General features: G+C 47.0%; 1 protein-coding gene across 6 annotated transcripts in view; it reads right to left on the bottom strand.

Annotated features, from left to right (window-relative positions):
* Positions 1-659: 659 nt before the first annotated feature.
* LOC135394759 (CAP-Gly domain-containing linker protein 1-like) overlaps positions 660-22,453 on the bottom strand; it is a 105,073-nt gene continuing 83,279 nt past the window's right edge. For 4 of the 6 annotated variants that reach the window (XM_064625711.1, XM_064625714.1, XM_064625712.1 and 1 more), the window contains 9 exons: positions 6,813-7,054; positions 5,934-6,015; positions 5,518-5,622; positions 5,358-5,413; positions 4,297-4,575; positions 3,103-3,222; positions 2,920-3,017; positions 2,360-2,493; positions 660-1,945 (listed from right to left, as the gene is read on the bottom strand). In XM_064625711.1, coding sequence (XP_064481781.1) covers positions 1,311-1,945; positions 2,360-2,493; positions 2,920-3,017; positions 3,103-3,222; positions 4,297-4,575; positions 5,358-5,413; positions 5,518-5,622; positions 5,934-6,015; positions 6,813-7,054 — 1,751 coding nt within the window. In that variant the 3' untranslated portion in view covers positions 660-1,310. Of the gene's footprint in view, positions 1,946-2,245; positions 2,277-2,359; positions 2,494-2,919; positions 3,018-3,102; positions 3,223-4,296; positions 4,576-5,357; positions 5,414-5,517; positions 5,623-5,933; positions 6,016-6,812; positions 7,055-13,688; positions 17,703-22,453 lie in introns of those variants that run through there. The other 2 variants (XM_064625710.1, XM_064625709.1) reach the window with 2 other exon arrangements.

Raw genomic sequence — 22,453 nt, 5'->3', positions numbered from 1 at the left:
AGGTTTTTGTGGTCTACTCGCAAGGTGGACAAGTGCGAAGAACGAAGAACGCGAAGAATTGCACGATTGCACGTCGCCGTTACAGCTAAAGGCTGCCACCAGAGCTCCGCGGTTAGCCAAAAGTCAAAACAAGCCAAGACAACAACGAAATTGCGCGGATTTTGTAACGGAGAAGTGCTCGTACTCGTGTACGTTTGCTTTACTCGACACCAAACCAAGTTAGACAGAGCAATTGGAGCACAAACTAAGAGAGTTTGGACTTGCTTGCAAAGTTTTCGACGTTTGTCAATGGTTAGCAGAACGAATTAAGTCAGCTGCAGTCAAGGAAGCTCGTATAGGTGAGCAAGAAGCATAGGACGCCAATGCATTTACATTGTAGTCTCTACTAATTTGTCCTTTCCTTATAATTCTGAGGGACGGGGGGCACACAATGCAGCTGAAGCTTTTATGTGAAACAAGAACCAGAGAGGCATGCACAATACGAAAAACTTATGCTCTTACCTTTGTAATTTATTCACCTATGGAAACAACTCAGGGAAAAAAGGTGCTGACGCCAGGAATCGAACCTGGGTCTTCTGATGCCTCGACCAAATCTCGTTGTTTACGTTATTCACCTGTCTTGACTTGTGTCACCAACATGCGAAAAAGTACTGCAGTGGAACCGTTTGTTTCATGTTTATTTAAAAATATAACTACGCAAAAGTTTAGGTGCTAAAAACAATCAATCTAAGTTTTAGCCAGCAACTTCAGGCAAACGCTATGAACACAACAGCTCGCAAGCCATTACAACAGCAACATTTTTTTAAAAAGAAGAAACATGAAATTCAGTCGTGGAAATATCGCACGTGGTCCAACGCCGTGGCTCGGACCTTCTGTTCTCGAACCACCATCACCTCAAAACACGCGCGTTCACAACCACACACGATTAAATGATTCAGCGCAACTGCTCAACACAAACTGATCACAATAAGCAGCGTTGACTTTCCACAGATGCAGTCATAAAATTGGCAGGACACTGTATGTATGTGCTCTATAACACTGAACACAGAAAGCCACTGCAGCTCGACAAATACAAGGAATGGTCCCAAGCTTACGTGGCATAGTTTCACAAATATCATATGAACGTGGCGCCCTCTTTACATGTATAGTGTGACTAGGAGCTATATGAACATCACAGCTGGGACTTGAGGCAGTCTTCGTGGACAGGAAATTGCAGACGGGCCAATAACGTCACCGCGGGACTCTCAACTTAAGTAGAAGCAGCACGCAATTTTAAAAAAAGCTGCACCTTTCCCCGAGTCAACATGTCGTTACGTCAAATCATTTTCCGTCACCGCGGACGCGTTGCTGGTCACAGCCTCGTCGATCATCATCGCTTCTCCAGCCAGGTTCCGCGGTGAGGCCTCGCTTAAAGTGGGAGAGGCGTGCAGCGTCGTCTCCGCTCCGTCGACGGACGAACTTCCGTCCGAAAACCCGTCGTGATACGCCTGATCCGGCAGAGATCCACCGCTTTCGGAAGAGCTGCTCGTCGGAGCGTTTGGTGACCTCTTGCAGTGATTCGGCACTTTGGAGTTGTCACTGTCTTCCGGCGAGCAGACCCAAGTGAGTCGGAGCAACTGGTCGTGCGAGCACTGCTGGCGTTGAATCGCGTAATTTCCGTCGTCCTCCTCGTCCGTGCTGAACAGGCGGGTCCGAACAGCATCATCAGTGGGGACAGAGTCCGACATGCTGCGACGAACTCTGCGGTTGTCTGGCTGCGTGGCTGCTCTCTCACCGTTGTGCGGAAGTGTCTGTGAGCGCTGGTGCGAGCGGAAGGACGACGTCTTGCGGGTGGCTGCTCCAGAGACGCGAGTGCGTTCAGAGTGCCACGAGCGGGACATTGCTGTCGGATCTGCCACAGAAAAACGCTTGGGGGGAGTGGTGTGCTGCTTTGTAGAGGCGCGTTCTGAAATATAAAAAAAAAACGAGCTTTTGGCACTCATTTTAAGCAAATATTCATGCACCATATCAGAGAGCAAAGCAATGGAAGGAAAGGTCTCTCTGTGCGCTGAAGATTTTGCATATTGAGTCTTTGAGCGATGTTGAATTACAATGCCATATAAAGTAGATATCATTCTCTTTATTCCGTAGTGGCACTTTAAAAGAGCGGTAAAATGACTAAAACGAAAAACATTTATGGAGCTGTCTTTCGCTGCCCGTTTAAGACAAAAAGGGGTGTAGAAGGAATGAAAGGCAAATACATTACATCACACATGGGATGAAAGGGCCCTATCAAACTGAAATGAGTCACGTAATTTTGTGCTTAATTTTGAATCTAGCAGCACATAAAGCTTGTGTGTCAAATAAAAAAGGCAGTTACCGTAGGTAAAGGACTGATTGGACGATTCTCGTAGCTTGTACTTGAGTTCCTCGTTGTGCATGTCCAGCCTGGACAATTGTCGGTTCTGTTTCTCCGAGTTCTCTCTAAGAACGGCATTTTCTACAGAGAGTTGGCTGCAAACCACAAAATATACTGGCATTTATATGTACGTATAATTGATGTTTATATATCTACGCAGTTATCACATTCATTACTGCATTACACTATTAATGTATTAATGTGCATGAACTTCTCAGGAGGGGAAATTCAAGAGAGTTGGCTGACAGACGTCCTGTTCCCGAAACCAATTTCCACTGCCTCAGTTTCTCGCCCCTTTCCTGCACCTCCTCTTTCCCTTTATACGTTGAATGCTGACAGTGACAACTACTTTGAACCACTAGCATAAAAGCCGTTGTGGCTACGATGTGCCGAATGTTGCTCAGCATGCAGCGCATAACACAAAACAAACGGCCAGACTTCATGTACCCAGACGATGCATTACAACCCAGAATATATATGTAGCATCCCGAAATGCAAAACGGAAGTGGTGTACGCGTTACCTTTGTAGCTTGACCTTTTCGTTCAGCAGTTCCTGGAGGTCTTCGTTGCGGGCTTCGAGCTTCTGTATTCTGTCTTTGCATCGCTCAAGTTCCTCTTCCTGAATGTAAGAATTTAAGGCAGAATTTCAATCATTTAAAATTACATACGACCAGCAGACCTGCACCAATAGTTGGGGACCATACCTTGCGTTCCATCTCCAGCTTGCTACGTTGCAGGGCCTGAATCTGCTCAGCTCTCATTTCCAAGACAACGTTGAGGCTCTCGACCTCCTTCTGCAAATCTGCATTTTTCTTGGAAAGCCACTGGTGAAGAAAGAGCGAAAAGGAAAGTTGAGAAGTGGCATCGAAGCTTACACGCAAGCAAGTTAATCATGTTATCGAGTAGCAACAAATGTAGCCTGTAAAACACCCTCAGAATTTTTCTGCTCTAAAAGAAAGGTTGTTCTTGTGACAAGACTTCACCTTCAATACAGATGCCATCGCTAAGATTTCAGAGCAGATTTCCAGACTTCCCTTCGGTCTCTCGTACGTTACAGAATTATCTTCATTGTTGACCGATTTTCTCATGAGTATGCAAGTAGTGATTATGAAAGATTACAAAACAACTGATTGTGAAACAAAAATTAGGGGCTGACCATGTTCGGTCTGGCTAGCCAGTAGTTGTACTCTGCGAGAAGGAAAAGAGAGGGGGAAATGTACACATACTCTACAGTAACTTCACGAATGAACACCTTTTTCTGCACGTTCATCACGAGCTGCACTAAAGGTCAGGTTTGTGTTACGCACCCCTGCCTATGTCAGTGTACTGTGTATTACAAGCGAGCCACCAAAAGAGAGTGCGAAGGCTGGAGGCATGCTTTGTAAGGTTCTTTGCAAAGGTAACGCACATTAGAGCACTTAGAGCACTGACAAAGATTGCTTGTCTTGTTGTGCTGTATGTGTTGCCGGCAATGGCCCTCCTAGAAAATTACCGGTAGGTATGTTTGCCATCATAACACCTCTCCGCCCTTTCGACACGGGCTATTCTTGCTGCTGCGGCTTGTGATGTGTAGTCTGCTGCTAGTCAGAGTGTGCCATTAACATAAAGTCACTCTATACTAGACAATAATGTAATACGAGAAACATTCCAGAACCTTCATCTTGAATGGTATGGCTGCACTGAACCACAGAACTTGAAGCTACAACTCATTTCATAGAGCTAAAGACCTTTAGGCTTCTCGATCTTCTGCATTGGATAGTGCTAGAGCATGCAAGGCAGGTCCAACTGCCTGTGATCTCAATTTTTTTTTAAAGAATGCTGTACCACCATGACCATGCATTTTGGCAGTGAAGACTATCAGTGCTGAGCCATGACACTTCTGGAAATGTCCACAATACCTGTATCTTGGCATCGGTGTCGAGCAGCACAGAGCTCTGAAACTCCCTGGCCTGCTCTTGAAGTGCTCGATACTGGTCCATGAGTGCTGTATGCTTAGCCTCCAGCTGTGCCTGCTCAGCAGCGTGTTCATCATTGATTGCATCCAGTTGTATGGTGTATTCCTCGTTAATGGCTTCGATCTTCTCTTTGTGCTTCTCCTTCAGTGCGTCAATGGCCTCATCACGACTCTTCCGGTCCTCTTCAATGATGCTCGAATAAAGGGACTTCAACTCTTCAGTCTGTAAAAAGAAAAAAGAAATCGGGAAGCCTTAGGAGCTTGAATTGTGCTGAGGCTTGCGTGTTTGAAGCTTCACATAACAGATTCAATGCCACATTCATGCCTTCACAACAGATTGGACATTCACACACAACTTCAACATGCATGCTGAAGCGGGTCGACTTCCAGCTTTTCCAGTCAACGACGGGCAACTGGATATCATAGATCCTTAGGACAGGAAACGAACAACATCATGGTCTATTCCTGTCTGTATCTTTTCTTGAGTGATTGATTGATTGGGGCTTTTTTAGAGCAAAAGCGACGATCTTTTCGGTTTGATAGCAACAGGCATCGGTAACTCAGCTGTGAAGCGAAGAAGCATACATTAAGCAGTAACAACTCCCCAGATAAGTTTGATTGGTCACTACGATTTGTGCAAGACAGTCAGGTACAAGATCCCACTTCTTCGTCGAGGACGTCTATGGTTATAAAGTTGCACGTTTGCTCAATTGATAATGCCTACTGGTTCAAGAAGAAAAGAACAGAAATCGATTAAAAGTATTTTATCATTTGTTCTGTACCAATATTCAGAGCCATGTCTGCTGATACGTTCACTGTTGGTTGTATTGGATGTTTCATGCCAAAAGTTTGGCTCGAATGCTGGTTCTCATAGATGCCCTTGTCATATTACCCTCCAAATTCCGTAAATTTCTATAAATTTCCGTACGTTTCTATAAATTTCCGTAAGCCATGCCTAACTTACAGGCACCGTGTGTATTGCCATCACACTTATGTAATGCTTACCTTTTTGGTGTGCGATTCTATGTAGGTGGCAATCTCATTCTTGTGAGCAGCTTCCACTAAAAACAAGAGTTCCACATATTACAGCAGTTATGCATTGGTTCCATCGTGTTACTGGTAAGGTAACAGCCAGCCAGTTTGTCAGAGACATACACATACTTACATTCTTCGAGTTGTGTGGCGTGCTTCTGCAATATTTTTTCTTTCATAGCCTCTATCTCTCCTAGCTGCTTCTGCTTTAGTTCCTCAATGTCAGCCTTGTATTGCTCTGCAACGAAGCAGATTGATGTCAAATATGGCTTCTGCAGTTTTCTACTTGAACAACACAATCCGTAGCAAACTTGCATGCAACGGATATACTCCAGCACTGTTCTGTGCAGGTTTTTAATTGTGCATCGTGACTTTCGTTGTTTCATATAACCTGTGGGCACTCAAAAACAAAATCCTTACGAGCTGCAGTATCAAGCTCTTGGAAGCAGAGAATGGTAACAAAAACAGTATGTTACATAAAGAGAAATTGGGGCTGGTAACGGAAACAGATACACCTATCATGTTCCTCTGCTTGCAGATTCAGCTTACCGATTGCAGCACGGGCCCTGTCGATCTCTTGCCTCGACTTCTGGAGCTCCTCAGTCAAATGTGGCACAGAGAAAACGTCGTGCTGAAACGACAACTCAATGTGAACATAGCGGACGGAGAAGGCTAGGAGCTAACGTGCAAAGATCCCGTTACAGACATGTGCAGGGGTCTAGTTCACCACACCGGAGAAATTTAGAAGCAGCCAAAGTTATACTCTGTACTTCAATGTAGTCTGTAGCAGAGTCAGTGAACGAAGGTTCAATATCTATGACTACCAATCTTATGAAATCTGCTAAATTTAGTGACTTAGATAAGTACTTAAAGAGATTGAAACATTTAAATAATTTATTTTACTAAAGAACAAGCGTTCGGACGGAGTCAGTCCTTTCTCAGGTGCGATACATCGATTGGTAGAGGTATTTATACTAATGTGCATAAGTGAAAGGGGACAAAGAAAGTGGTAAGGAGGAAATACAAATTCTTTTTAGAGAGGACTGAAGCTGAGAAAAAAAAAAGAAGGCAGCTTCAGTCCTCTCTAAAAATAATTTGTATTTCCTCCTTGCCACCTCCTTTGTCCCCTTTCACTTATGCACATTAGTATAAATACCTCTACCAATCGATGTATCGCACCCGAGAAAGGACTGACTCTGTCCAAAAGCTTGTTCTTTAGTAAAATAAATTATTTAAATGTTTCAATCTCTTTAAGTACTTATCTTATTCACTTGCGAGTGCCAGGCGCTTTGCCTGAAAATTTGGTGACTTGTCGAATTTGGCAACACGGCAGTGAGCCTTCATAATGCCTTTAGGCTATTTTCTGTTGCTTTGAAGGTAAGACACGAGAGAGTGACAATGATAGCTCCAAACGTGTCTGTGACGCACCTGCTCAGTTAGATGTCTGAGCAGTACGCCAAATGCAGCAAAACCAGCTGACGCGTGCTTCAGCTGCAGCTTGAGGAAGTTGGCTTCCTTGGTCCGTGCTTCGCATAGTGCACCCAGCCGTTGAATCTCTTTTGTGAACTCTGCTTTTGTGAGAGGATGTCCTACACGGGTATCTCCACCAGCTTTTCCTCTAGTTGAAACCCCCTGAGGAAGCTTCAGGGTCGAGCTCGGTTTCTTGAATTCTGTGGGAACGAACGGGACAGAGTGAAAAAAAATTAATGCACCGCTTAACAGCTCTAAGAGACAATGGACCTCCTTCACTTGTTACCTTGAAAGCACCACAGAACATTCTCTCTGTGCTCGACAGACAGAGTTTTTTTTGCATCTGATTCAGGCGGATTGCACCTCTTGGGGTATGACACATGCTCGGAAGATTCTACACCACTACAGATTCTTTACATAGAATTTACGTTTTTGTGTCGTTTATGCGGCTTACGGTGTGGTGTAGGGTGAAATTAATTAAATTGGTGTGATTATGCTCATGTTATTTATTAGTCAATAATGTCATTAATTTGATTGATATAAAATTAAAAGTCACCAAACTAAATTCTATGCCCAAAACCTCACGGACATCTCCGACAGAGACAGCCTCCCGAAATTTTTGTGATTGGACGCTATATGCTATATCCACGCCACCTGGCTACAGAATGCCTGCTTAATGCCTCCTCTCACTCCTTCGCACGTAGAGTCGGGATGTCAGCCAATCGCCACAGACGATTCTAAACACAGTCCCTTTGGCTACAAGTGGCTGCCTGTGCGGCTTATAGGGGCTCGTCTCATTGGTAGCACGGTATTGGCTGGTTCTTTCGTTTTGCCGCGCGACAAGAGTAGTTTGCAGAAGAGCCGCTAGGAAGCAACGTGATTAGGAAAGATGTTCATTGCATAGAAAAACAAAACCGAAACGGGTGTGAATGGCAGAAAATTCGACATACGTGGAAAAGAAGCCCTGGTCACTGTCACAGAGCTGAGACCTTCCAGCACGTGACCCACGCAAGGCGTTGCGCGGTTGGATGCAGAAAATTCTCTTTGTCCAATAAGCGCGCGAATAAGCACCGATCCACACATTGCAAACTTCTCCCGCGGAGGCACACTACCACCAATCTCGTCTTGCGCGTATTCCGCTAAACGCCGAATATGCGTTTCGTACTTGCCAAGAAGGTGCCAAACTTCGTCCCGCCAAAAGAAAAACAAACAAAAAATTTCGCTTAACTAAAATGCCGCTGCTCGCCGTTGTTACCGGGAAGGCGTCAATGACCGAGTCTCATTTTGGGCCGACACCAATTTGGAACCCTTTCGGTGTTTGATAGTAACGGTGCCAGCAGCACCTCCCTCGTTTCTTTTGGCACCGCCGAGTGCTTCCGCGAAGACCTTTCAAATATTTTGCTTTCTTTATATCATCCGAGGGACCATGATACCGCTACGGATCTGGCCTCGAGAGGCCTAAATATAGGTGTTGGTTGCTTCTCCAGTGACCCTTACCATTTGAACGTTTGTTTTCAGTTCAAAGCCTATATACCCGCGTCATATCGTTGCCTGCCTGGACATTTGTACAGCTTTTTTTTTCTCTCTCTCTCTTTGTTCTTGGCATGTGAATAGAAGTAACGGATATTTCACGGCTGTTCATAAACGTCACATCTGCGAGATGATTGCCATCGCACTCTGTTAAAAAACACAAAACGTCGAAATGGCATCTGACGATCCGACGCCTCCAGATGTCCGACCGCCCTCACGTACACACTGCTGCCATCATCCATATTCATCGCATTTCGCTCATCCATATCGTGCCCAGCTGTCCCAAAAGGGTACTAGGAGGTGAAAGGCCACGTGGTTAGGGTTAGCGCGTCGAGGCAAATATCTGCCGCTACCCTGACACGACTAAACAGACGACGTTATTAATCGTTCGTGGGAAAAACAAGAGCTTCGTGCACGAAACTTCGAAGAATCCGCGCATATTCTTTGGAGTCTCGGACAAAAACGCCCATTTTTGTTTCACCCAGCGAGCTCATGCAGCTGCCGCAAAAACGGCCTTGAAGCGATGGGCGCGCCATACCGCGGCAGGTATCGTCAACTCATGTCACGTTCGGGCAACCGATTTCGTGATACCCTTTCGATATTTCGTGCTTTCCTTGTGTCTTGCCCTTATATGTGTGTTCCTTTTCACCTTCGAGAAAAGCAACAGTGCACGTATTATCCTCCATGCAAATGTGCCGCGACGATGTCGTCTGCGACAAAGCGTAGCAGACGAGATTTCACGCTCGGATTAAACGCGCAGGAGGAACATCAATGTGCCTGAGGCAGGTGTCTGAGGACGCCAGTTTTTCCCTAGTCTCTTGAAATGGCGAACGCAGGTGCGAGAATATCCCGCAGTTTTTTTACGATTTACGAAAATTCAGTGTCGTTCCCTGCAAAACGCGTGTGTGCCCACGATACATACGCTGGTAGCGCGGGTAAACCTGCGTTGCACGCGCCCACTAATCTTTTTTGCTGCCCTCTTGCTAATTTATTAATTTATCTCGGTATTTTGCCTAGTTTTCGTCACAGCAGCTCACAGCTGTGGGTTCGAGGGTTCAAGTATACGATAAATACAGTTGAGCGCGAGCGTGGGTATATACAGACCCAGTTTGGCTACATGCGGACAGAAATTTACCGTCGCTACAGATTGGTATCCGCATGCGTCCGTGGAGGGTGCGTGTATAACGCCGCGGTATAGCGCGTGACATGTCTGCGGTTATGTTGCGACGCGGATAGAATTTACTTAACCGGCCTCACCGCTATACTCATGGCAAACATAGCTCACTCTACTTACTTTGTTTTTTTCTTTCATGATCTCTATCTCGTGTCTACTAGAGAAAAAGAAAAGCCCCTCAAAAGCGTCCTCAAAGCGAGAATATCATCTCTTCGCGCATCTCATATTCAACCGCAGTAAAAGCTGGCAAGCACAAACATCGTTGCGTGCCTAATTTCCATTTACGCTTCCTCTCAAGGTCACCGCAAAACCATTTAGAACTACACACCCAGAGTAATTCAAGCGAAACCTTGGCACCATATAACCTCCGCGGGAATCTCAACTTTCGAGCTGAATAAAAACGCACTTTCTCAGAGCAAGCGTGCCACTTGTAGGTGTCTCAGAAACTCACCCACAAGATACGTGGCCCTCTACACACAATGGGGTTCACCCACTTTGGGGGCGCCGAGCTGTCTCCGATTGCCGTGGGTTTTCTTGTTTCCTGCTCAACGCCGTGGAAGTCATTCCCATAATACCCACAGCTGCCCTTGCGAGCGGTTACGCTTGTCGCATCAAAAAGTGTCGGGGGAAACGGTGTACGCCTTATGAAGGTTCGGGCTCGCGAGAAATGGTTCACGGGCGTCGGTCACGTGGCACCGGAATGTCTTGGATGGTGGGACGTTAAAGTTATGTGGCGCAGATTAAAAGAGCTAATTGCATTACTCGGTGAATACAGCCCCATATATGTACGTTGCAGACATGGAGCGTGTGACAGATACGACGGTGCCCTGGAGAAGCACCAAATTTTATCGGCTATGGAGCTTAGGTGTCACGTCATTGACGACTTGCCCAAATCCCAGGAGGCAGCACGAAACCTCGCGGTGCAGTATGGGAGCCACGTTCTCCGTAGCTTTGCTCCCTGCGCGCATCTGCGGGGAACCCTGCTAACACCACCTAGACAGAGAAAGCCTGGTTACTCGTCGTCGTGACGTAGCAACCATGAGTTAGCCAATCAGGATCGTGTTTTCAACGACGCTAGCCAATCACGAACGTGCTTTCAGCGTTCGTAACCATGAAGATGTGCAACCGTCGTCTGCGAGTAGTAGCGCAAAACGGTCTCACATCTTTCTGAAGACTGATTTTCTGGAAAGCGTGTTGCACTTTTTGTTAACAGATTCAGGTTTACAGGTTCCAAGTAAGCTGCAATCGTTTGCGAATTATTGAATTCGCAGAACGGCGAGTCGCAGTAGCAGACAAATTCTGACTTTATATGTCTACGTAGCGAAGGAGAGAGAGGATGCAATAAGCAGGCACTCTGTATCTATAGGTGGTGAGTTTGGCACTGCACGATGTTCTCCGTGCGGACGTGCAGAAGTGTTAGGTTTCTGTTCGAGCTAATTGCACAGAAGGGAATTGCAGTTCTGCTCAAATTTATCGCAATTGCAACAGGTCCGAACAGGTCGTAAAGCAGCAGAGGTGCAATCTCAGAAGATGGATCTATTCGGTAGTCCGAGCCCTCAGTACTCTGACGTCACAATTCTTGTTCGAATTGCACGCAGGTTTTTAGAAAATAGAAACTGAAAATTACGGGCAACACTGTCGAAGTGGTCAGCAGCTGCGCATTGCTCGTCAAGTACGGCGGCAAAACAACATTACATGCGGACAACACTGGGTCTAAACCGAAAGAAGTTGACTATGTAGCCATCAGGAGCAGCAAGTCAGTCAGTCGGAAGCATAGATCACTGTTGCTTGACGAATTGGGGATTATTCCGCATCAGACGTCGCCCCGAGCAGTCTTACCTTAATTTTTCCAGCAAACTAAAATATTACGTGTTCTTTTTTAATTCCGTGTTAGCGCCGCGAAGCAACTGTGGCTATAAGCGGCGTACAGACGTGGACGGATGGAGAGAGGACAGCAGGAAGGAGTGGGAGACAGGGGGGTTAGTATGCGTCCTGGGCCGGCTTCAGGGGGAACTGTGCCGACATTCGTCCGGAAAGTATATTACGTGTTCTCTGTCACGTTTGTAACTTGTTGCGCTGGGCTTACGAGCTACAAGTTGTTAAACAATGCCGTCTACATAAACTGCGTGTCTTCTGCTTTACGGTAGCGTACATCGCCGCGATTCGGTTTCATGTTTGCCTGTAAACGAAACAGCATCGTCCCCGGTAAATAATATCGACTTTACCTCAACGCATCATGTTGTCTCAAATCAGCATACCACGGCAAAGAAAGAAACAAGAAAAAAAAAAAAACAATTATGTGGCGACGATGACGATTGAAGATAATTATGCTATGGCAACGTACAGCAACAATGTTTAGTCTCGAGAAGAAATAATAAGGTACGAGGTAACTAAAATAACCAAATTTGAATTTTTTGAAAAGTTCCTTATTACGTCATGACAAATATCGATTCACACGCGATAGGAGTGAAATTATACGAAAGAGCAATCCACAGACGATATAGTTTCGCCCCGGTCATCACGCGAAAGAACGCAATTTCCGTGATTACCGCAGGTTCTCTTAATGCGCACAACAGATGGCGCTGCAAGTTTTGCAAGTCGTCTATTAGTCCAGCATATCAAACAACGATATTGAAGATAGATGGAAGCAAAATCCTCAGGTCGGGAGGCGCTGATATTTCGAACAGAGGCTGTTCTTACATTTCTACCCGGTAGAACAACAGCCTCTGTACGAAATATCTCCAGCTCCCGTGTTTAATGACGCTGTTTTAAGTAAAGACCGTTGAAAAAGTTCGAATTACACCAAATGTTTCACGACTCAAGCCGAAAATCGAGGAATCTGGCAACGCCTCCCTGACGCCGTACCAGGCAAGAGCACCTGCTTTGGTATCTCTCAAGAGTCGAGGCCCAACTCCTTCAATCACGCTCTGAGAAGAGAATGCTTATCACCAAGAGGATCAACAGACGCGCATTAATTTCACGCAGACGGGAACGCTGGCGATAGGACCATCCCCAATTTGAATCTCGTTCCCCCTCTTGCGTTGCCCATCAATAAGCAAAAGAGGTCAAAGCGTGCGGCGCACCCAATGCACAGAGTTCAACGATCCCTTCCCTACGAAGCAGACATCGGCAGTGAAGCGTGAAAGCGAAGAAAAAACGGACACCACTGGCGCACTCTGTAACCCCTAGATCTACGAATCTACCAACGCACACAATGACTACAAAGCGAATGTGTGTAGCCCGACAACATGGTGTTCTGCAAGGAAGTGCAGCGCCATATCTTTCGCAAACGGAACAATGGCATTGTTGAGAAACACGTTTGCTCTATGTGTGTCTACGCGTGTAAACCGCGATGCCTGCTGCAAATAGTGGCTGCCAGCAGATGACTGCTGCGAACGTGCCAGGTGTTTTCGAACAAGGGGCGGTCAGCGGTTGGACTTCAGGTAGTCAGCTGTTTCTATGCTTGAAAAGATCACTGCAGAACGGATGATATTGAACGGGAAGTGGCAGATGTCTGTTGATCCACAAAGGGGATGGCAGAAGTAGGCTGTATAGAGCCTGGTGAAACGGTCTCATGACCCATCGAAAATTGAAACGTTGTAGGCTGCGGACGGGGTGCTGTGAGGTTGTTGTGATGCTTTTGGTCTGCAATGATAGTGCTCCATACACTCCAGAAGGGTCATGTTATGTAGGGTAATGTTTCTCAAGAAGGTACAATAATTCGTAGCGAGAAAACTATGGCACATAAATAAACTCTGAGAGTCGTCGGTCTGTGGATTAATTCTCACGATATGGAGGTGCCCAAATCTAAGCATATATAATGCACCCGTGGAAGGTGACATGTCTATGGCCGTATTGGAAGATAACCGTCTTCAGTCGAAGCCTCGCCTCCACTTCAAGGCGACTGGTGGAAAGCGACGGGAGTAATAGAAATAAAGAGTTTCCCCTTCCCTTTCATGTGATCTATACTTTACGGCTAACTGAATCCGTGAGTGGACGCGTTCACCACGCAGTTACCAAGAGCAATGCAAGAAAACGCAATAGGACAGCACTATCAAAGTTTTCCTGCGGCAACAACTACGCAGACACTAGAGAAGGAGCACATCTCGGCAACCCGCGAAACAACTTACGGAATGTGTCGTCGCCGGCGTAATCCTCGTCGAAGTTACTCGTAGAATCTACCACAGGAACTTGCACGGAGTCCATGATGGCAGCTACCAAGTCCCGAACATGTTTGGCGTCATTCGGGGAGGAAGGCATGTGTGCAGCATCGCTGCTTGTCCCAGTTTCGGGTCTTACTTCCTGACGCTCCGGCACACTTGACTTCAACCTCTCACCTCGTTGCTCTTCGTTAGCCTCGTCATTCTTTACGATCACAGCCGTATTGTTAGTCGTATCGAGCAGCTTCTGCTTCGCAGAAGTCTCATCGGCTTCTGTCGTTTGACCATCATGAGACCCTTCAATCACAACAGTAGGTTCCTCATGTGCCACAGAACTATCGCAGCAGTTCGTTGCGGTTTCCTGCTTCATGGCTCCCGAATCTACAGTATCTGCTTCACCGGTAGCTACATCAGTTTCTTCATCGTCATCGCGTGTAAAAGTCCTTGACCGCACCAAGCAACCAGGAGTGGGCACGTCCACATTATGCTGCTCCACTGTCATCTGAGGGGCGTCCTCGGACTCTTTATCGACGGCAACCAGATTTTCCTTATTCGAAAGAGGAACTTTCGTTTTCGGCAGCTTGTTTTCTTTCTTGCTCTCGGCTACCTTAGAAGCCAGTTTCGAAGGTAGCTTCTTCGTCGTTATGCTCGCTCTCTTCGGATCAGTCCTGCTGACTTTAGGCGTTTCGTGTCGTTGCTGTGTGCTAATTTCGGGTGCGCCGTTCGGCACTGATCCTTTCGTGCCTCGCAGCGATGCGACCCGCTCGTTTGCCCTGAGGTCAGGTCGAGCCACGATAAGCGGCGTCGCGTCTGTTTTTGACACTTTCGTGGATTGCTTCGTGGGAACAAGGTCGCCGCTTTCGAACTTTGAAGTCGTTTTCGGTACAGGCCTCTCGGCACGCGCGCGCTTGGGAGGTGCGGGAGTGTCTTGTCTGGTTTTCGTCGACGGTCGTGGAAGTCTCGAAGGCGTGGGGATTCTGGAGGTCTTTGCGAGCCTGGAGATGTCTGGCTGCGTCTTTAAGGGGCTGCTGATGGTATCGAAGAAATATAGCTTCTCCCTGAAGGAAGCTTCTTCGCATGGCGCTGAGAAATCGTCTTCAATTAAACCAGTGGGATGTCCGCTGTCTTTTGCTTCACTGGCACTGGCACCGACAGCATCCTGTAGAGCGCCAGGAGCATGGGATGATTTTTCTTCAAGCTGGCTGTCAGTGCCATCGGTATTTTTTTCAACAAGAGGATCCGCCGGTTGGCTTTCAACCGGCTCGTTCTTGCGCGATGCTGTCGGACTTTCGAGCGCAGAGTCACTCATGTCTGGGGAGCTGCTTTCCTGATCGCAACGTACCTCGATTTCTGTTGGTACAGATCCAGACCGACTGCTAGACTCGGACCCTGTGCTCGATGACTGCTGATCTGCTCCGTTTGATTCTTCGACCGCTTCGCTATCGCAGAGCTGCTGCAATGGCTTGAGCGAACCTAAAGTATCTTCGTCGTTGCACATGCTCATAGCGATACGCTCGGTTGGATTTTCTTCTTTAGCTTCAAACGGTTCAGCTTGCTCGCTTTCCGTGAATACCTCGCCGAAGACTTCCATGGTCTGTGCTGCAAGAGTTTGAGCGGGAGGATCGACTTGAACGTAGGTCACGAAGTCGTCGTCTTGACTCGCATCATCCTTCGGAAAAATGCCGGCGTAGGAGATTGGGCCAGCCGAATCGATGAAGATATTAGTAACGTTGCAAGAACGGTGATCTCTCTTTGTTTCAGCGCTACCTACAAACCGCTCCGATTCGTCCTCACAGAATGGTACGAAGTTGGGCCTGTCGGTGTCCTCACACTCAACTGACCGCGAACCGTCGCCATTATGTACGCTTTCATCATCGCCGAAGGTTTCCCTTGCACCTCTCAGTTCTTCGATCAAACTCTCCTCAACATCATTGAGCAGTTCCACCGACTCATCCGGCTCCAACACGTACGTCCTGTTAAGATCCAGTGCACTAACGTCATCGCTGAAGTCCTCATCTCCACCGACCGACTCATCATCCAGCTGGATCGACTCGAAGACGCTATCTTCCTCATAACCGTCCAGCTCATCAAACTCTTGGCCCAATGTTGCGCGTCCACCCGCGCACGAAGTTTCTCCCACTGCGTTAATTTGAGCCTCCTTATCTTGCACAGTGGGCGAAGCCGCAGGAATGCGCGGAGTCTTATTTTGGTCGTTGGGACTTCCGCCTTCAAGGCCGCCAGTGGGTTCGGTCTCTTCGCACATGTCGTAAGTTGTAGAAACATCTTCGTGGTTGCCGTTCAGAGTCGTTGTTGTTGTTGTTGCTGTTGCCGATGGAGCTGTCTCCCGCGGTTTTCCAATGCCGTTCACGAGGACCTTCTCGCGTAAGGTGTCCTCGAACTCGCACGTGTCTTCCAGCAGGTTGCCGTTGAGACGGAGGACTTTGAAGTTTGCGTTGCCGTCTCTGTTTCGTTTATATCCGTTGTCACACTGGATGAAATGAGGTACAACAGCTTTCGCGAATACTTTCTCGTATCCACTACTGTTTTCGTCGGCGTTTCCGTTGTCGTGTGCCCCAATTTTCACGTCACCGGCTTCCAAAACCTTCCGGTTATCTAGTACCTCCAAGACCTTATCCGCAGTCCTCTGCTCTTTCTTGACGTTACGGAGCACGCATTGATCGACTTCACGACCATTTAAAAGCTTCTCATGACTATCCTCTCCATTAACTACCAATTTCTTGCGAGAGCCCTCAGCATTCCTGTCTTCTTTTACTTTACCCAACCCGAAAAAGTCGGGCCGCGGCAGCTTCGGGGCTTCGTCAGACCCAGCGCGCGATTCATCCTCAGTCTTCCCTTCAAAAATTTCCACGACTTTCTCACTTGTTTTGTTCTTCTTGCAATTCTCCGACAAGGTAACCTCTCCCGGCGCACAACTGATGGTGCCGAGAGTCGACTCGTCGTCTCTTGTATCAACTCTGGCTCTTCCTTCTGCGTCAACGAGCATCGGTGAGGATCGGACACCCGGCAATCCTCGTGGGAGAGTATGGGATCTCATCGAGCCGGCCTCCTCATCTCCGGTCACCATTCCAGCCGGTACAGAACCCCACTGGCTTAGTTCTGGCTGTGGTTCCTGAACGGGAGGAACCGCACCATTGACGTCAACGGGTACTGAAGCCCACTGTGACAGATCGGGGTTGAGAAGCCGTTTGTCTTTCTCTTCGACGAATGCCGTAACGTCGGACATTCTCCTCCTCGGGACGGGTAATCCAGAAGGCACTGAAGACCTCCTGTTATTCCCGGATGCCTTTCCTTCTGTGACAGATCCTCTTTTCTTGTCCTTGAACCGAAACAGCCGCAGCAACACGTTATGTTTCTCGACATCCTTCTCGACTTGTCCTACTGGAGAACTATCCTTGGAATCCTTGCCGTTTCCCAATCGGAATGACCAACTTCTTTTAAACGGTTCCTCCCTATGAATATCCTTTGGCTTTCGAAGCGAACCCTGGCGTTCAAACACTCCTTCGCTGTTATTGGCTGATCCGTCCAAGTTCCTATTCCACTTTACGCGCATCTTTCTTTTCCAAGACGACATCGTGGGACCTCTTGCTCGCACTCACTCACTCAGATGTGAATCTCACAAACCGGCCCGCTTGGCACACGGGGCATCCTGTCGACCGGTTCTCGATGAATACAATTAGGCAGCGTACAACTAGCATACGCGACTACAACTCGCATTCACCGAATACAATCACTCGAATAACATCGTTTGGCAGAAGCCACTTGTTGAACAAACCGCGACATTTCCACCAGAACGGCAACCGACGAGATATTCCAGTAGAGCACGTCAGACACGTAACCAGTGCATAACAAAGCACACACACACTGCAAACACACACGGCACGGCAGCTGTCTCACGGCTGGACGTAAAAAGCGCTTCTGAAGTGAACACAAGAGACCACGCAGTGAGGGGCGCGCAACAAGAAAGGGAAGAGGGGTTGTCTCCTCAACATTTTTTATAATGTGCCTCGCTCTCGCCCAACCGCCGCCTTTTCAAGTTTGCCCTCCTCACTGGTGCCAAACAGGATTCTCTTCCCCGTGGAGTCTGTTGCCGCTTGTGAGCTCGTTCACGTTTGCCTACCCAACCCTTGGCATACGGCCGAATGCAAGGACACATATACGCAGACATGCGAAGCGGGGAATCCTCTATGTACACGACGACTACAGTGTTTATGTGCTATGCCACATGCACTCTATAGGTCCAGATAGAGAGAGGAAAACAATGGGGACTTTGTTCAAATATTATGTTGTTGTTGTTGTATCTGGTGTATCTTGCCCCGCTGTGAGCGGGCTCACATCTCCATATTTTTTTCTTCTGTCATTATCATCATGTTGTAATTTGGATGTTAGCGGATTGTGAAGAGAGAGAGAGAGAAAAAAAAGTGATGCGAGATGTACTTTGAATAAGTACTTTGAATACGCGTCAAAGTCTCGCAAGCCAAACGGCAGAAAAGTGCAACTTCCATGTCTTCTGGTCCCATCTCGCTTTATACAACATTTATTTCACAAAAACGTGGGCTTTGTATGACGTAAAGTGAAGCGTCGAGGCAGAGAAGTCATCACTTCACTAGTTCTACTACATAACATAACACGTGCAATACTGGAATCAACTATAGTGGGGATCGATCAACATACGCAGTGTGGGTCACGCACTTTTCCCGCCTGTCTGTAACGCGAGACGAATCGGCACACCAGGGTGCCATGCAGTCTATAAACTCGCCTCTCCTTACTTCCCAGGGCCAATAATTGGGGCACCACTTCACAAAAATAGCGAAACAATAAGCGGAGCCCACGAAGTACAAATAAACGCCCGTTAAAGCTTCGGCTTCGAAGAGTAAACCGCGGCTGTAAAGCGGCGAAATAAACTAGGCCGACGAGCGCAACGTTTGCAGAAACACCTGTCGTCTGCCAACATAACGGAGGAGCTGAAACGCGGGAGTTCAGAGAAATTAACCGCTGGCATTTACCACATGCCCGAGTTTTCCGTGGAAACGAACCAGCACGAATATCCGGCGTCGTGCGCGCTTTGTTCTCGCGTCACGTGATCACCGTGGCATTTCCACACAATCGCCGGCAAACGTGGCAGTGAACGTGACGTGAAATGTTGATGTATATCGCTATACATGTCACAGTATAGCTTCGCGTTTTAACAAAACATGACGAAAGACGCACGGCATTTATGCGACATCACGGCGGGATATGTAATAGAAACGTGTTTTCGCCAGTGCCAACTTTTCTGGCAATGTGCCTTTCGTTTTCACGTCAATTCTTTCGTCTGCAAGGAATCGTATAATGAGATATGTGGCTCCTGCAGCGGCGACGTCGCCGCGCGCTTTCTGCTGTCAAAATGTGATATTATACTAGGTGAGAGTCATGTGATGGAGTATGAGGAAACGTCACCGCAGTCGTCTTCTATATCAAACGCAGAACTGTACAGAGGAGCGCAACAAGGTGATGCGTCTTGCATAACATTTTCATTTCTGAAGGAAGGTGCAACCAAGTGAAAAATTAAAAAAGTAAAGAACTGCATATTGCACGCGGTAATTTGGTGGAAATGGGGGCTTCGCAATGCAGAAGTCCTATGTCTCCAGAAATATGTGGAGTTCTTTTAGGGCATGGGGTATTGGTAAGCTGGATTTGACGAAGCAATTTCATCGCAGGGAAGGGCGATAGTCAAGCTAAACCTATAAAGACATCGTAGGCGTGGTCCTGAAAGATTCGTAGTATATATGGTCAATGGAGAAGAGTGTGTTCCAGGTCTTTTCAAGTCACGAAATATTAAAACGACAATGCTACTACAGAGAACGAAGCATTTCAATAAATTTTAACGAGTGGCAAGCTCATTAAAATTCCTCGTGATGCTTCATTCTATGTGGGTTTGTCGTTTTTTATACAAATAGTTGGAACTAAACTGTTCAATGGGCGTTGAACACATGCGGGCATAGAGTTTGCGATTGCACCCAAAACACACGTGGGGATATTGGCTGATTTGATATTTATCGATATTTTCCTTTAGAATGAGGTAACGAAGTTAGACAGTGAAGCATCCCCCACCGAGTCAGATCATCGCATTATTATTACCTCATTCTCAAGGAAATGATATCAGCCTTGCCTCATTCGGCTTACTACATAGATGTCCTTGGTAGACGACACACAACGATTAGGTATGAAGGAGTTGCCTCAGGACAGAAGCCACCGATATTTCGAACAGAGACTGTTCTTCTGGGCACCGTCCTCATCATTGGCATGGTATTTATGGTATGTTATGGTATGGTATGTTATACCTATGGTATTTAGGTATGTTTCCAACCTCCTGTGTGCTCATATTTTGTTTTCAAACCATCAACGACGTTTCGATTTTAGTTATGTCGTCTCCTCTCAATAAAAAAAAGAAATACTTTTGTGTCCCGTGTATCAATTCTCACATTGCAAACATCGTCATTAATTGCAGGTCCATCCGGCATATCGCGTCCATAATCTCAAATGCCGGTCTATACGAGCGACATGCTTCCGGAAGCAAACCCTTGCCGTGCGCCACTCCCCCAAGCTATATACATACCGCGGTCCAAACGTGGCACCTCCCATTATGCTACGTAAACCACCGTCATTATGCGTCCATATTCTCGACATCCTGTCCGTGCATCCCACACTAAGTGCTATGCACCGCGACTCAACCCTTTGGGTCGTCCGTGTATAGCAGCTACGACGAGCAGATATGCAAGCAGAAGATAGATGGTTCCATATAACTCCCCGCGGGGAACTTGGCGGGGATGTTGCATTTCCGCCTCGAAACAGCCATTGCACACGTGACCGTGAAAGAGTGTGATGCTGCGACCTTCTCCGAAAATGACCGTGATCTCAACGGCTAAGGGGTGCTTATGTGCTACCGTTAATGCGAGACTGATAGTACGTGAGGTTCGGATGAGAGTCTGGAGGCTGTTAAGGCGTTTCGTGATTGCTAGAGGATCGATACATAATTAGGTGCTTGATTATGTCGCTAGAAGGGGTGATGGGTCCCCAGACAGCAGTCGATGCTTGATTGAGTGCTTATCGACGTCACGATGCGGTAACTTTCAGTTGATTGAAATATATTGAGCAATCTTGTAGCGGTTGTGCCCATCGAGTTTGAATGGCGAATAAAACAGCCAAGCGATGCCAAAGAGGGAAAGAGAGAGGAGGGGGGAACGAAGGAGAGAGAAAAACGGAAACGAAACAGAACAAGCAAAGGAGAAGCCAGGTATTTATATCTCAATCAATCCATCAACCAACCGTGCATGATGCAGAATTACTGGGCATAGTATATCTTGGACGTATATATACGCACAACCTTTTGACTCCATGCTATACGGCTGTATAGTGCTCGGGTGAAAGAAGTAGGTAAATGTTGAGAGTCCTACGGTGTTTCAAGTTTTTGTTATAGGATCACTCCTATATACTTTCTCTTCTCAGACTAATTCGTTACGGGTCAACACCGTACATATGCTCTGTTGAAACAACCCCGTCGTCGAGGAGGGCAAGCAATGTGGGACACAGGGTTTGCGAGAAACAAACGAAACCAAAATAGTGAGGGGAGGGGGGAATATGTTTATTAAAAAGAGAAAAAGGAAAGGTTAGTGGGTCACCTATTTATAAAGAGCGCATAAATATACTTTCGCGCACACAATGAGTCACTTGAAATTCTTACTTTCATCTGTTCAAATATCGGAAACATCCCGCCATGTGAGTTTCGTAACAAATCCCCTCCCCCTTTTTTTGCACTTCCTCATGAAAGAGCCTACCTGTAGGGTTCACACCTGTTTTTTTTTTCTTTTTTTTATTCTCCTTGATCCCCTCCAAAGCAGTTCCGGTACTTTCGTGTTACCGATATGCTACATATTTGACCTGTGACTATATTCGTGCCATTTCCACGGCATGTTGATTGCATGAACATGATGGTCATGGTCATGATGCAATCAGTAACGACAGTCTCAACGACAGGGCTCAAACTGAATGCCAGCATTAAAATCGTACAGAAAAGAGGGGGTGGGGGGAGACAAAGAAGTTCGAAACGATTTTGGGCGCTTTTTTTTTTTTCACAAAATCGAAAGCATTGAATAGCCAAATAGTAGGCCGTCGCAGAAAACTTACCAAGTTACCGTGTACCACAATAGCTAGAAAAACGATTAGAGTCTGCAAGGTGTTCAGGTCGCAACTTGCAAGGGAATCATCTCACAGCAACAGAAAGAGCTTCATTCACTGTTACGTGTGTGTTTTTGTGTGTGTGTGGCCCGTTCGAAGGGCCATTACCAGAAACACAGCCGTTCGACCATTGTCGTTTCCGGTCTAAAGAATACAACGACGCCTCTACTGAAGCACAACGGCCACGATGAACTCCCATCGTCACAATTCGCTGCTCCTTGAGAAAGACGCATCTTTTTGCAGCTTCCGAAATGCACGGAAACACAGTGAACCCTTTCGAAACGTGTCTGGAAATAGGTGGAACTTGACGGCTGACCCCGGGGAGTGCCCTAAGTTAAAGGGTTCTTGCACGCGTGTCAGGGATTGGATTGGATTGGATTGGATGCAGTTGGATTTGAGATAAAAATATGGAGATTATGGCTCCTGTGTGTGTGTGGAGGGGGGGGGGGTTGTATACGAGACAGATAAGATACACGTTTCAGTCCGTATATCGGGTAATT

This window comes from Ornithodoros turicata, chromosome 5, assembly GCF_037126465.1.
Source record: "Ornithodoros turicata isolate Travis chromosome 5, ASM3712646v1, whole genome shotgun sequence".
NCBI lineage: Eukaryota > Metazoa > Arthropoda > Arachnida > Ixodida > Argasidae > Ornithodoros > Ornithodoros turicata.
The sequence above is the reverse complement of the archived record's forward strand: the minus strand, read 5'-3'. Positions and strand labels throughout refer to the sequence as shown.